This window comes from Aedes aegypti, chromosome 1 (genome assembly GCF_002204515.2).
Source record: "Aedes aegypti strain LVP_AGWG chromosome 1, AaegL5.0 Primary Assembly, whole genome shotgun sequence".
NCBI classification, from domain to species: Eukaryota; Metazoa; Arthropoda; class Insecta; order Diptera; family Culicidae; genus Aedes; species Aedes aegypti.
Genome location: NC_035107.1, coordinates 144,712,783 through 144,728,402, shown reverse-complemented (window position 1 = coordinate 144,728,402; position 15,620 = coordinate 144,712,783). Strand labels below are relative to the sequence as shown.

At 37.7% G+C, this 15,620-nt stretch overlaps 1 protein-coding gene and 1 long non-coding RNA gene across 2 annotated transcripts in view; one reads left to right on the top strand and one right to left on the bottom strand.

Moving 5' to 3' along the window:
* Positions 1-1,749: 1,749 nt before the first annotated feature.
* The window catches only part of LOC5565048 (unc-112-related protein), a 64,345-nt gene continuing 50,474 nt past the window's right edge, over positions 1,750-15,620 (top strand). Inside the window, exon 1 of the mRNA XM_001649354.2 lies at positions 1,750-2,453. Within this exon, the coding sequence (XP_001649404.1) occupies positions 2,327-2,453 (127 nt within the window). The 5' untranslated portion in view covers positions 1,750-2,326. The remainder of the gene's footprint in view (positions 2,454-15,620) is intronic.
* Positions 6,339-7,481, bottom strand: LOC110677881. The gene is made up of 2 exons (XR_002501252.1): positions 6,661-7,481; positions 6,339-6,552 (listed from the first exon to the last, which is right to left on the bottom strand). It is a non-coding gene; the product is annotated as an uncharacterized LOC110677881 (long non-coding RNA).

Genomic DNA, 15,620 nt, shown 5'->3' with positions numbered 1-15,620 from the left:
CACCGTGCATGATTATGAAATTTTACATTATTTTCATAGTAATAAACATTCTTTAACGCAAAAAACTTCACAACGCACAATTCGACAATAGTTACGACAAACAACGTTCACTTACTGCCGCTTGCATTGATATTTGTGCTCCATTACGAATAAATAAAATCGTGTGATACGATGATCAATTTCACCCTTCTGATCAATTACACCCGATTTTACGGTATTTTGGACAGGCCAAGGATATGTCTAAAAACGGTGATCGATTAACTGCATTAGATACTAATGTTTTATTACGTAATGGTACTTATATGCTTAATGTCCCATTGTACTTTGAGTTTCTGGGGAGAAAAAGCTTACAAACTATAGTATTTGCTTCCAAAATAGCGTTTTTTCGCGGCCTGTCTGTTATACATTTCGGACATCAAATATACATTTTGGACACTCTCATGTGGATATATTGCTGTTTGCGTTTGACGTGCAAATCTGGCTTGAATGCGTTCCAAATGCGGTAACACAAACTAATCAAAGGACACTTAGCAACCATGATCCATATCACCGCAAACCTAGCAAGGAAAAACGATCTTTGACTTCGCCTTCCTTGTTAAAAATCTTACCGCGTTTGGTGTTCCCGCATTTGCTATTTGCATTTCAAACGCACACAGCAATAATTTGGACAGGAGCGTTATCTCAATATGGTGGTTTCTTAAAAAGACGATCGTATCATAAAATTTTAAGAGTTTACATGTCACTTATTCATTATTTCGCTTATTGGATGTGTACATTAGTGATAATCTATAATTTTATTTCATATTTGCTTACATATCATCCGATTCACGAAAACGCCTGCAAGTATGCATGCATACGACATTCCAGTGTGTTTCATCAGATGGCCAAATTATATCAACTGAAGAAAACCCATAATCTATTTTGGACATCACCAGATTTATGCTTTATATCCTCATGTTAAGATTTTAGATGAATTTAGCTTAAATCTTAGACATATTTTATCATATGTCACTTTTAAACTTTTTATGAATGCCAATGGATCATTAAAATAACCAAAACGACCGCTATGGAAAGCATATAGCGCCACCGTAGCCTTGTGTGTTTGCACTTGCAAAACCTACCTTCAATGATCCATTCTGAGCGCTATTATTGCATTCAATGTATTTATGTTCTTGAAATACACATCCTCTTGCATTCGTAGGTTTCACAGATGTTCAGTTGACACAATTTTCAATTTTGCTATTTTTGAAGCCATTTTGTAATTGTTATGAAAATGGTCATCATTAATAAGTTGCATAGTATATTGATATCGCAATACATGATTTCCCGTACAGATATTCCTCACCATCACATTGGAAAACGACTAGCCTGTTCAAATTATATAAGTTACCCTATTGCTAATGATTGAATGGCCATGTGGCTCTATGTTTTATTTTTTGTTATTCAAATCATTATCATCAAAAACTTTTCAAATGTCGAGTTTTAGTAGGCCTGCCATTTTTTTTAAATTTAAAACACCAGAATAATTAATGGCATTGCTTTTCTCTATCCTCTTTATGTTCTGCAAATCATATTATTGCAGTTGAAGCATGAACCTTCACTACACCCGCTGATCTAGATAAGTCGCTCCAAAGCTAAGCCTGTTTGTATGAGTTGAAACAGAGACACCCCACACAGACGCCATTCAACGCCTACTTATGTTGAGTATGTACGTTACTCTCTTCGCTTCCTACTCACGACGGATTCAGAATTCATTCATCACATCAGTCTGTGAGTGGTAGCCGTGTTGAAATGACGTGTTATGTTATATCCTCCGCTTGTTCGTTTGAGCTTTAGTTTGAGAGTGGATATTTTCTCATCGGTGTGTACCTTCTTCCATCTTTTCTACTGCCTTATATGCTTCCACAACGGGAAGTATACCAAATATACCATTCGAGGTGCAACAAATAGTGAAATTGTGATACTGTCGACTGGCATGTCGATTGCTGCCTTGGAATAAGCGTGATTTTTGTGCAGTGAGGTGAATATTTCACACCGTGTAGTTACGTGCAGTGGCATTTATGAGAAGCTTAATAGGTGCGGTGACCTTAAAACAGTGTGTGATGTAAGCAAACCTCGAATACATACTTCTAAGAAATATTAATAAATCGCTTTAAGAAGAAGAAAAGTGGAAACGAGAAGTGCCTTAAACGAGAGAAGAGAAATTCATCACTGGCATACCGTTGAGCTGACGAGTCACGGTGGTGAAGCAAGAAGAGGAAATTATTCACAAACAAGTACTCAAGGATACTGCTAGCACTGCTGTTCCAGAAGAGTTCCGGAAGCGATGATACACGTAGGAGACAACACATGGAACTTGCGGGTCTTTATCACGGACCTGCAGGTCGAGAAGACACTGCGAGTTCGGGGTGATCTACACATTGGTGGCGTCATGCTTAAGCTGGTCGATCCAGGTGAGTGAAGAAGATAGATGAGCATGTAGCATTGCTGCCAACAATGAAGGTGTCATTACTTCAGTTGAGTACGTGTGCAGAAGGCTAAACTGCCATTTGCGTAAAACTTCCATCGTAATCTCGGCTTCGGTGTTGGGTCGACTGCTACCTTATCTTATCTGTTTGTACTTAATACGGTTTACATTTCTGTGCGCTACCCTCCATAGGTGTTGCGAAACTAAGGCACTCGATTCTTTGGGGCATATAAATTATTTATTGAAATGTACCATTTATGGAAACCATAATTGGCTATGCATTTTGACCATGGTCGCTGAAAACGAACATTCATGTTCACGGGAGTTTTTATAATTTATCAATGGAGAAATAGCCAAAAGATCGGATTAATTGCATGTTTTGGCTTAATCAACTAATTTTTCAAGTAATTATCGAACTTCAGCTTCTATAAAGTTCGTTAATGCTACTTGAAGAGTATGATATTAACATTCAAATAAGATAACGAATCAATTGAAACTTGTTCTGAACTTTCTAGTTGTTAATAAATAAAAATGGAATGGTGTTTGTATGTCACGAAATGGCTCAATAACGGGCCAACGGATTTGCATGAATCTTTCACAGTTGAATTTGTGAAGGGTTTCGACGTGTTCGTGTGAAGGAAAAACTTAAGAATGTCTTCGGAGTAGTCGGGAAAACGGGAGAAAACTAATCTGTAATGTTGTATGGGGGGGGGGATGTACATGACGGTTTACAACAGCCTACTTGATGGCAAGACGAAGTTTGCCGGGACTACTAGTTGTTAATAAATTTATGAGTAACTCTTTCGAGAATAAAGTTATGTTAATATGCTTAGAGTTCGTTAAATCAGCAAACAAGTTTCACTTATACTAGATCAATACCAAAATCAATCTCTGGATTTCACTGCTTAAGTACAATCCGAACTGTTGGTTACATCGAGATTGACCTTTTCTTTTCCAGAGTTTCCAGAGGTCCGTTTCCCAGTAAAAGATATCGCCGAAGAAACCGAAATTTGTTTAAGTCCTTTTCGTATAGCCATGTAAACTCTTTGTTATAAATCGAATCTTATTCTCCAAGTTGCTGCTGTTAAACCCTCTTATGAACCTGAAAAAAAGTGAAATAGATTATTTGTGAATTTAGAAATATTATTTTAAAATTTTCAAAAACCAAGGATGAAGACGTCTAACGTTTTGATGTCAACCAATTTTAAATATCACAGTGCTTACTTTGATCGTGCCATAACAAAATTATAGTGAAGGCAAGATATGTCAGAAGGAGGTGATTCAAATTTTATGGCGAATCAGCGTAAAAAGCTGGATAAATCTTTCAAGAACAGATCTTTGAACCTACAAAAGTAATTAGTTGTCACACAGAGATCATTGAGTATGTTTTGTACTCGAGTAGGATTAAGGATGGTCAAGATTTTTGTCATATAACTGTCTAGATTTATTCATACTGCAGAAGGCTTAGACCTCTCAAACCTGACTATTTAAACGTAGCAGTAATCCCTCTGGCTCGAAAGGGTTCATAAAATATGTTTTATTATAGTTGAATGACTGAGTAATGCCTGCATGATTGTCCAGCTTTTAGCGCTTAGCTTGCCATAAATTGCGAATCACCCCCTTTTGACATTTCTTGCGTACACTATAATTTTAATAGTTTAATCAAAGCAAGCTTTGTAATGATGAAATTTTTTTTGTTGACGATAAAATGTCACAATTTTTGAACCCTTTTCTAACATAATCAAATTAAGAAAAAAAATATAACTTTTGTCTACAGATTTAAGCTTGAAAACAGGAGCTACTAATCAGGACTGGAAATTGGAGTGACCTGGGAGGGAGACACCGATACTACACACGAAATATGACACAAAGTTATTTCGAACTGCAAGAAAGCTCCAGCTTGCCAACGACAATCAAGGCAGACTTGATGAAAATCGGTAGTTTTCTTTTGTTGTGTTCCTTCGATCGTTCTGGACAAACATGGAAAAAGGGCCAAAGTTTTCTATGCATTTCATTTTCGTTTTTATTGAAAGAAGTAAAATGATGCGTATTTGCATACTTTATATTCAACCAGAATAGAAGGTGCTATTGTGACATTACTTTTGAATAAGCATGAATAGCTTTTCAATCGATTTTTTGTCACATTTGATAAATTGCAAAAATATGTTTTAATCAATTACGCGCTTTTATCATGTTTGTCCATTGTTTCAGATCTGGGCTCACAGTGACAGTTCGTGACAGCAGAATCTCGGCTCACCTTGACGTACATAAATTTCGTATTGGTTTCTCCCTCCCAGGGAGTGACTATACGCTAGAACATTTTTCCATTAACCAATCGGCGGTTTACAGAATCAGAACTGCCACTGGCTGGAAGACAAACCTTTAATCTCCGTTCAACATTCCAACCATTGTGGAAAGGTTCTAAATGATGTAGCGAGCAATACCAGGTCAAAATAGATAGATGATAAGTTATATTTTCTTGTCTGCCATAATAATCATTTGAATTTGAACTATCCCATTTTCGTTATTTATCATCATTTGCTGATCTTCTGGTTACATACCTAAAATATTAAATTAAATTAAACTAATTGTAAAGGGGTCGTCCATATACCACGTGGTCATTCCAGGGGGTAAGGGGGTTTGGCCAAAGACCACGGTCCCTACAAATTTTAAAATTTTTGTGTGAACAAATGATCACGATGGGGGAGAGGGGTGGTCTGGAATCCCAAAAAACTGTCCACGTGGTTAATGGACAGCCTCAAAGCTCTAATACGGAAAAAATCCTATCAAATATTGTGAAAATTTTTGCAGCAATTCAATCAATAAACTTAGATCGTGGCCTGCCAAGACTTTGCTATAAAAACGTAGGCAAGAAATGTCAAAATCGAATCACCCCTTTTCGTTTCGCAGCCAGCGTTGAACTCTTTCCGATCTCTGAAAGCCTCCAGGCTAACTGCACCTTGTACCAAGCTCCCTCCTCCTGACTATCGAATTCATTCCAACACCACCAAGTTTCGTCCTTTGATCAGACAACAACCGAATCTTGGCCTTCGACTCTTCCTCAACTATCTGCCTCCTCATCCAAACTACACCTCAGCGTTCAGGGTGTACCTCCCGCGTCAAGGTTCTACCTCCTCTCAACGTTTTACTTCTTCATCGGCCTCAGTGCATCGGCCTGGACATAGCCATTTAAAGCTAGTCTATGCATATTTTAACGAGCCCTTACACAAACGTTTGGAATCACGGAGAGTAATACTGCAATACCTAGTTTGTTGCATCTCTAGACAGAACACTCCTCTTTAGAATCGCAACTTCCACTCACGGTCGCTTAATTTTGTCTGAAAGCTCCTGCGGATTTTGATCCTGCTATTACCCGAGCTCCTCCAGCCATTCAGGAGCCATTAAGTGTCCTGCATCCCAATTGATCCCATCCTCCAATGCAGTAGTCTTCCTGCTGAATAGCTGCGAGTTTACCGCTACGACTATGTCAGCCCCTGATACAGCAAATCCATCCTATCTACGTATCCCGTTCTCCAATGTGGCCAACTCATTCTGCCTAAGGATCATGTACTGCGCTACGAGGCTTATCGGCCTGTTATCGGCTAGTTCACTTTGACCGCGCAGATCTCAGTAAAGCTAGCCTGACCAAGACCGATTGAATTATGTGGGGAACTACATGCGTCACCTCTATTCCAAAAAGATCGATCAGTTGAATCGCACTCCAGACGACACGTTTTAAGCAACAACGAATGTTTGTCTTCGACTTACTCATCGGAAACATCAACTACCCTGAGCTGGACCTTGTCCTATTATTTTCTAGTTTCTTGTAAAAGAAAGAGAATTTCTCTAGTAAAATGATCTACATCGAGTATTGAAGTTTAGAGTGTTTCAAACAGGATATTTATTGGTCTATATTAATGATTATGTTTCACTATGATCGTATGCGAGATTCTTCAAACTAAAATTTTCGTTAAGCAATGTTTTGTGTGGGCACGTCCACAATGCGCACCTAGATTTATAGCGATGAAACCAAGTCGCACAACTCGCCCTGCCAGCCGGATGAGGATTTACAAAGCGGGGGCTATCTAAAAATATAATTTTCGTAATACATGATTAAAATTCTCGCTTGATCGAATCCATGCTGCGCTGCGGTATAAAGTATAATATCGGTTCGAAAGACGGCAAATACAAACACATCGTTTCGTCGCAGCAAAACCTTTGCTTCTCCTATGAGGCGCCGCGTCGCGTCACCGTCGCTGTGGAACTGCGCGCGTTGCCGTAAAGTTGAACCAAGTTCTGATGGTTGCTCGCTCTATATGCGACACGTCGTGGGACAACAAGATCGCGAGTGAGCGTGAGTGTAGTGTCCGTGAAATCTATCCCACGTAAATTGTTCTAAAATAACAAACGGGCAGCCATATGTGGGATATTGCGGTCCATCTGCCCGCTGAAAATGGAAGGGTCAAGTGGCAAAATGGTCTTGAGCAGCACATGAATTAGAACACACAGTAAGCTCATTCAGAACCATTGCCCGTGTGGAAAGAATTGTAAGACTCCATACTTGCAACAGGTTCTTTGCACCCTTTTGTACCGCCCCATGCGCCTATTAGCCACACTGATGCAATTCGCACAACACATCAATATAAGTCATTTATAAGTAGACATGCGCGATCGATGCTGCTGCGCCACCGTTTTGTTGTCCAACGGATTGCAATGGTGCAACAGGCAACCCACACACACAGGATTCTGGTCGCTCTGCGCTGCGGCAACTGCACCAAGCTGCACCATTCGTGCCAATCTCTATGGGCGTTTGTCGAGAGGGTTGCACGAGTGGATATACTAATTGATTATTGACTTCATTTTATCACACATGACACGTACTTCGCATTCCTTAGACGAACTTTACATGCCCTGTTAAATTGAGGGCACCGTTGGAACTTTTCGAGCGTTTTCGATGTATAGTTGTCCACAGATATACAGACGCAACACTCTGACAGATTTTTTTTAAAGTCTTTGCCAGGTCACGCTTATGGGCATGAAACGCGGTTTTGGCCAATAAGACGACAGAAAGTGATGTCAAACACAAAGAAAAACATTTGTTTGTGGATATTCCTAAGATAAAATTGTTGATCAAAAGGATCATTTCATCAAGCGGCGCTACACATCGTCACACCAAAGAAGGCATTGAAATAGTAATAAAATTGTAAAAAAGTAGGGTAGACTGGCCCAACTCAGTATGGGATAAATCAAAGTTGTAGAATTCTACGAGGCACCCCCTAGAAGAAGGCCGTCGCGAATGACCTTCCCTTGCTCTCAGGTTAAAGTAACGTCAATACATTAAACCCCTAGAAGAAGACTTCCTGTAAATTTCAGTTCATTAGGTTGTTTCATGAGCTGTCGCATTTGATTTGAAGATAACATGAGATTTTCAGCTTTGTTTCGTTTAGGAAGTTTATTGATACCCTTCAATCGAGCATAGGATGTCAAAAACACTTTTTGATACCATAACACTCAATATTGTAGAAGGCTAGGTAGAAGGTTATTAGTACCGTAATCCGGGGAAACATTGATCAGTTTTTTGGATATTTATCATAAATTTCATTTGGAAATGCAATGTTTTAGCTGATGAATATATAAAAGAGAACCACCATGTATGTTTTGAAAATATTCCATCGATAAATGATGATTTGAATATCTTACTAGGAGGGACATTCCGATAAATGTTACCACAGATAACGGTATTTATTTACGTGGTTTTACTTCAATTTATTTGACAAAGCCTCGTTAACGATGTTAGCCCACTTAACTCGGTCCATGACTGTAACTCTCCAACTTCGATATCGGTCTATGCTCTCCAGATCCTGTTGTACTTGAGTAAACCGCATCATTCGCTGCGCTCCACTCTTTCTTGTCCCAACCGAATTCGTTACGAAAAACTAATTTCAAGGGGTTGTTGTCCGGCAGTCTTGCAACATGCCCTGCTTAGCGCACCCTTCCGGCTTTCGCCAAGCTGCACATCGCCAAATATGATCCTAAGCACCCGTCGTTCGAACACTCCAAGTAGGGTAACGGTCGTATTTTGGACCCCCTAAGGAAGTGATTTTAGTTTTTTGTTCCAATTAATTAATTGCACAGCGTAACCAAGTCAAAGAACATGCCAAAATGTAGCGAAAAACTTCCTCTACGAGATAAAAATGCCCATACAGTCATGTAGGATCCGAAAAACGTCGAAAATAATTGAATTGTGAAGCACTGTCTGTCATTATTTTGGACACACCAATACATTTTGGACCCTCAAAGTATATATTTTGGACCCCTGGCATTTTTTATCGTTTGGCGACAAAGTCCACGACACTGGTTGTATAATATGCTTGTCCATAGTCTAATCAATCGATTGACAATGGAAAACCGATGAAATTCTACGCTTTTAGTTCAGAAATTTGAAAAAAGTTTTTGTTTACATTTGATAAATTTCTGACGGCTTCGATTTATGTGTGTAACGTGTTGTAACGGTTGCATGGATGAACCGATTAAATTTAATTAATTTCAGATAGAATAAACACATTTGCTATGTACAAACGCTTGATGCAAGTGCGGAATAGTCCTATCTTTCCAAATGGCATGCGAATTGAGTTGGTCTTTCAATTTAAACTGGGAAATTTGCAGGAAAATGTCCCAGGAGGTCCAAAATATATAGGGGTCCAAAATATATTGGTTACCCTAGGTACTTGCAGGTTTTTTTTCAGCATGGTCTATATTTTATATCCGTAGAGGACCACCGGTTTTATGAGCGTTTTGGACATGGCACATTTGGTTCGGTACTGCCCATAGTAGGCCCATATGATGTGTTTCCGACAAACTATTCGACTACCTCGAACATATTCCCGACTATCGTAACACCGCTCGCTCCCTAGCTGAACCCTGTCACGCTCAGTTCCGTCTATAAGCATGTATTTCGTTTTTAGCGCATTTACCACCAATCCGACTTTTGTGGCTTCATGGTTCAGCCGGATATGCAGTTCTGCTTCCGTATGAAATGTTATGCCGACAATAATCATCTGCGAAGCAAATCCGCCTCTCCGCATGACACCTTCTAATGCAATGTTGAACATCAGTCACGAAAGTTCATCACCTTATCGAAGTCCCTGGCGGAATTTGAACGAACTGCAGTCTTCACGCAGTTCTGTATACTTTTTATCGTTGCATTTATTAGTCTTATGAGCTTCCTGGGTATGCTGTTCTCTTTCAAAATTTTGACAATTTCCCACAAATTCATTGTCTATCGATGATAAACAACGGAAGATAATCTTAAATGGCACTTATAGTGATCCCAAGATAGTTTTCATATTCCAGTTGATTACTACTTTTTCAGATGGGATATATGACTCTTTATTTCCACTGCTCCAGTAGCTTTTCCATCTCTCAGATTCTGACAACCAGCCGAGGCAGACAGGCTGCCAACCACTCCGATTCCATATTGATGAGCCCTGTTTCCCTTGAGCTGGTGGATGGCATCCTTAATTTCCCTGTGAGAGAAGGCTGATTTCCTTTTTTTCTACATTTCGATATCCTAAAGTCCACCCCCAAAAGGTTATGATTAAAATTGATATATGGTGACTTGTTGCATTTTTGATCGATTTATTCTTCTTCTCTTGGGCTCAGTGCATCAATACTTTAAGCATTTAAGCATATGAGCACAACTTTCTGCCGAAATTCAGAAGAATCAGTCACCAAAATCCCCTATGACGAAAAGAATAAAACGACTGAAATTTCGTAAGCTCCTCTACTTATTGTTTTTACTGTTTGAAGTAGATTTTTCAAACCAATGATGAAAAAATACAAAGCAGTCGGGCTCAGGATGGTTACCATTTCTAGTACTACATTCGAATTGAAAGGGCGAGAGCAGAAAGTTCAAAAAGGGGCTAACAAAATCAGGTCAGTACTGTAACACGTTTTTCTCTCTAATAAATACTGTATTTCTGTATACAAAACCAGTGATAACTGTTACTCAATATTCATTCGTTTAACTAGTGGACCGCGACTACCGAGTCAATATCATCACTAAAATAAATTAAACTATTTTTGGTTGAAAAAATTATCAGAATCTGTTATATGTTACAACATAATGGTAATTCAGTTTACCAAACCGTTCAACTGTTGAGATTTTGATAAAATTCATCAGAATAGCAGACGAAATACGTGAAACAGCATATTTGAAGTTAAGGGAACACAATACACCATAAATATAAATTGTTTCGCCCGTTCGTCACCTAGAAAAGAGATTCAAGGGGTAGGGATAGGAGTTGCTGTGCAAGAGGCTAAGGACCGCACATAGGGGTCTATTTTATTCCTTCAGGTACGCGAGGCACCAATGGTACGCCATACCCAGCCATTTACCAACCTACTACTACTTATGCATAATAACATTTTTTGCAATTTCTCATCGTAATAGGCTGTTTTTCATCTCGTCAATCTGTCATGAAACGGCCTACTTTCCTGCACTGAAGTATGCAGTGCGGGAATAGTCATTACGCAACTGAAACCAGTGCTGTAATGATTCATTACGCAACGCCTTCTCATTACGCAACTGTTTTGAGTTACGTAATGAATCATTACACAACAATTTTTCAGAAATTGTTAAATGATGGTGAATGCATTCCGATATAATTTCTGATGCCCTCAAGTGGTCTTCTACGAAATTGCAAAAAATGTTTTACGCTGCAGAGCTCGATTTTTACAGCACTCGTCGTAATTATCCTACTCGGCAATCCTCGTAGAATAAATTTACGAATCGTGCTGTAAAAATCATCAGTCTGCAACTTGTTCCGTAAACTACTATTGGGTAACTGCAAGAGACATAAAGGTTTTTATTTCGTGTTTGGTTAAACTCATGCAACAATGCTACGTATTTCTTCAACATCGCATGATGGCAGCTTGGGAGGGAGGCACAGATACATAAAATATGAAACTTTTTTTTTTCAAACAGCAAGATAACTCCAACTTGCCAAAGACAATCAAGGCAGACTTGGTGAAAATCTCTCCGGACAAATATGGAAAAAGAGCCATAGTTTTCTCTATTTTTATTTAGGGATTTTCTGCCGTAGGCAGGTTCATCCCCAGCTCAATAAATAGAACGAGTCAGATGGGCTCGTCTTGAAAACAGCTACAAAGTATTTTGGCACCTAGGTTCTTGCCAGAGTGTATCACAGAAAAAATTTTAAGTGTGGCTGGAGGACAAAAAAAAACGAGCTAAAAAGACATTTTTCTTTGAATCGTAATTCCAGCTCAACAATTTTTTTCGGATTTCTCAGAAAATCTAGTGAATCTTCTAATTAGCGGATTCGATTATGAAATCTTAAATATACCTAATATTACTAATAATAATCATAATATTAATCATCTCATCAGGAATCCTTATAGAATCTGTCAATCTGTCTGTTATATTTCATAGAATTAAAATAAAAACTTATAAGAAATCCTCTGAAAACCTCTCGAAAATGTATTAAAGATCATGAAAACAATACATGACGATAGGAAAACGTTCCAATGATTAATACCATCTGTGCAGAAACTAGTAATCGGAGATTCGGAAATCGTTTTAATTCTAATAGTAATAGAAACCTATGAAAATACACCAGAAATTGTGTTTAAGTGAGAGCATATGTTTAAGTTAGAGGCTCAATTCTATGCTATATTCTATTGGCAGTATCAGAAACGTCGAATTTGAAGCTTTTCTGATGCAGTACGAAACACATCCCAAACATTATACCGTTTTGACTCATATTCCGAACACTTAAAGCCAACAGTTACTTCAAATGTATCTGATAGCCTTAAATTAGTAGATATTTGTGAAAATCTTTATTTCTTCGCTAAGTCTAAATGTTAGCTGCTGCGTGTTCCGGTGAGAATGTTTATTTAAATTTGTTCAGTACTGTTTATACAAAAAAAAACCTATGCAACTGGGGCAATTTCTGAACCACAAAACTCAGCATGGATTTTGAGAAAGATGTCATTTAAACCAGGTGCGTCTCACTCGGATTTTGATTGGGTACCACTTCTAGTACTTCAGTTGGTCCCTTGGTACTGCAAAAGGTATCCAAATTTGACAGATCGCAGTACATTTTTCGCGGAATTCAAGATTTTGCTCTGTTGCTTTATGTGCCATAAAATTTTGGACAACTGCAAGAGACATGGAGGTCTTTATTTCGTCTTTGTTTAAACCTTTTTGCTGCATTATGTTGTTAGAAATGCCTTTATAAATTCGAATTATCTATAACATTCCATGGTGTTCGGCAAGCAGGAAAGAGCAGGACAAAACTTGGAATATGAAAAATAAATCAGGATTCAAATGAATCTTAAAATCAGGACGGATGGTAACCCTACATTTAAAAAACTCGAAACGTTTCTAGATTATGTCCGTTATTGGAGGCCACATTTCAAGATTGGTGCTGGTATACATCGACAACATTTAGAGTCAAAATTCGTTCTTATACTATCAAATTTCTATTTGCTGGTTATAAGAATAATATGTATTACACTAACGAGTATCAGGATCGCACAAAACCAATAATATTTGAATCATGAATTTATCGGCTTAGGTATCCAGCACTGGGTGATCTTGCCCTATTCGATTGTACGAGAGTACTGATCTAAACCATGCTGAACCGCTAAAAAGCCTACGAAACAGAGCTTTGATCCTGAAGCAACCTTTTACAGTCATGTTTTAAGGTACCATCAAACGGGGCTTCTTTTGACATTATTTCCACATACTTCAACTTTGAAGATTTGTAGCTCGAATAATTATGGATAATTTTCGATATTTCTTGCCTATATTTAAGTTGTATATGTGCGTAACGAACGTGCAAAATATGAGACAAATCCATCAAGAAACAAAAACAAGGGGCTACTTTGGACACTTTTAGACATCAATACAATTTGATAATAAAATGGTTTGTTCTAATGAATTTCAAACAGATTCTATAGATTATCGTACATTAGGATGTTTTTGAATGTTTTTTCAATGACAAACAAAATTTAGAAAATTGTAAAGTTGAAAAAATACACTTATATAACACTTCTCTGCGAAACATGATCTTCACCATTTTTAGTTTGTAACTTCAATTATACCTTCTTGTAGATGGAACTGTCATTTACGAATGTTTGACTAATTGAACTGATACACACGAATTATGTAACTATCAAGTACGGTGATGATTGATGAGTTTTGTACAAAAACATTCGTTTTGATTCTTAAAGTTATATGAATGATATGTAGAGAAGCATCTCATCAATTCCTATACTAAAAGTATTTTTTATTTAAAGTGCAATTCATAAAGTATAAGAAAAATGTTTCGCAAGATCGTAAACAATTGAAATTTTGCTTATATTACATGCAATTTGGTTCTCAATAGTTTGAGATGGCGTGAGAATAGTATATTCGTAGCAGATGAAATATGCTTTGTACTGCGGATTCATGTAAAATATGACCAAACATTTTTTCAAAGATTATGTTGTGAGTTTATTGTTTATAAGAATTAAAATATATATGTTTAATTGTTATTCACTTTTCTGAATCCTTAGTTTAATTTTGTTTGTGTTGTAAAATATACTAACCACCACTCTAAACTAAAAAAAACGTACAATTCTATACAGCGACCTTAGATCAATTATTTAAAAAAAACAACAAATTTCAACATAAATTATAGAAAGTTTTTTTGGAACATAGTTTTGTGGTGCTCCTAACAACTTTGCACGTTATGTGAAAGTTTACATATCAAATGTTTTGTACCTTGCGATTATTTGTTCGGATTTTTTTGAGACATATTCTTGTTTATCCTGTTATTGTTGATGTTTTTTCCAAAAAATGTTAATGCCAGGTTGTAGAGCATAAATTGGTCAGTAAAAGTTCTGAAGACACGAAATGGCTCAGATTAATATTTTTGCTACAAATAAATCCAGATCGCAAGTGTGCATAGTACCTCCCGGAATCAAAAGTAGCCCCGTTTGACGGTATCAGCAAGTACATTCAATATTCTTAGCTCAAATGGATGCGATAAACTAGCAGACGAACCAAATAAGCAACATAGGGATAATTTTGAATATATTTGTAACGAATATTCCATAAAAAGCTTAAATTGAATACGTAAGCTGGTGGAGAATCTTTGAAAGGGCGTTTATTCTTATCCTGAGGCACTTAACTACAGGGTGCCCCATTGAGTTTTAAAACTTTTTTGTTTTAGGATCAGTCTAATGTGGAGTCAAACTTATGGGACATAAAGTTAATAAAACCAGTTACTTATTCGTGAGTTTCGCAATTCTCAATAAACCTTCCAAAGGTACACATTGCTCATTATTTACTATATGATTGATGTCTAATTTAGAATAATCTAGTTTTTCCATCAATTGTCACGCATTCCTTTCAAACTGCCGCTACCTGGAACCTGCTTTTTGATGGGCACTACGTGCTCAACATTATCTCTGAGTCATTGAAAAGGGACGCATTACCTTCCCATAGCATTGAAACTTGGCATCGATTGAATCACTGTTCTCTGTAGACCACACCGGATGGTGCATGACGTCATTCTGTTGTTCGTTTGGCGCAACATTCTACTTCTGCATCATTGGAACCGTTGGAACCAGTTGAGTTTGAAGAAAATATTTTAGTTTATTGTAACCCGCATTGCACAAATGGAGTCTACTTGAGTGTCTACTCGAGGTTGAATTCTAAAATCAATACTTTGGCCATAAATCTCAATTACCACATGACGCGGGTACCTATCAGTACATAAGTGTTGGAGTATGGATATCGCCATCACGTTTCGTTTAGATTCAATTTCGAGTCGTAAACCCATCCGTGAACTACGCTGATGCTGTTCATTTCACATGCACCGAGAAGCCGATATTCGTAATGAAGGTCAATGCCCAAAATTGGTCACATGCAAGACGCGTTTCTTCGACACCAACAGCGTTCTGAGCTGGTCGTGCAGTCTTGGTCAAACGTGTTAGAATAACCCCAAACAACCAAGCTACTCAAGCTGCAATTTATGCATATAAACGTTACGATCTCTGGAACAAGCTAGAAAAATAAAAAAAATATATTAAAAACAGATATTATCAGAATAGTCCAAACGGTGTAACCGGTAGTGTACAGAAC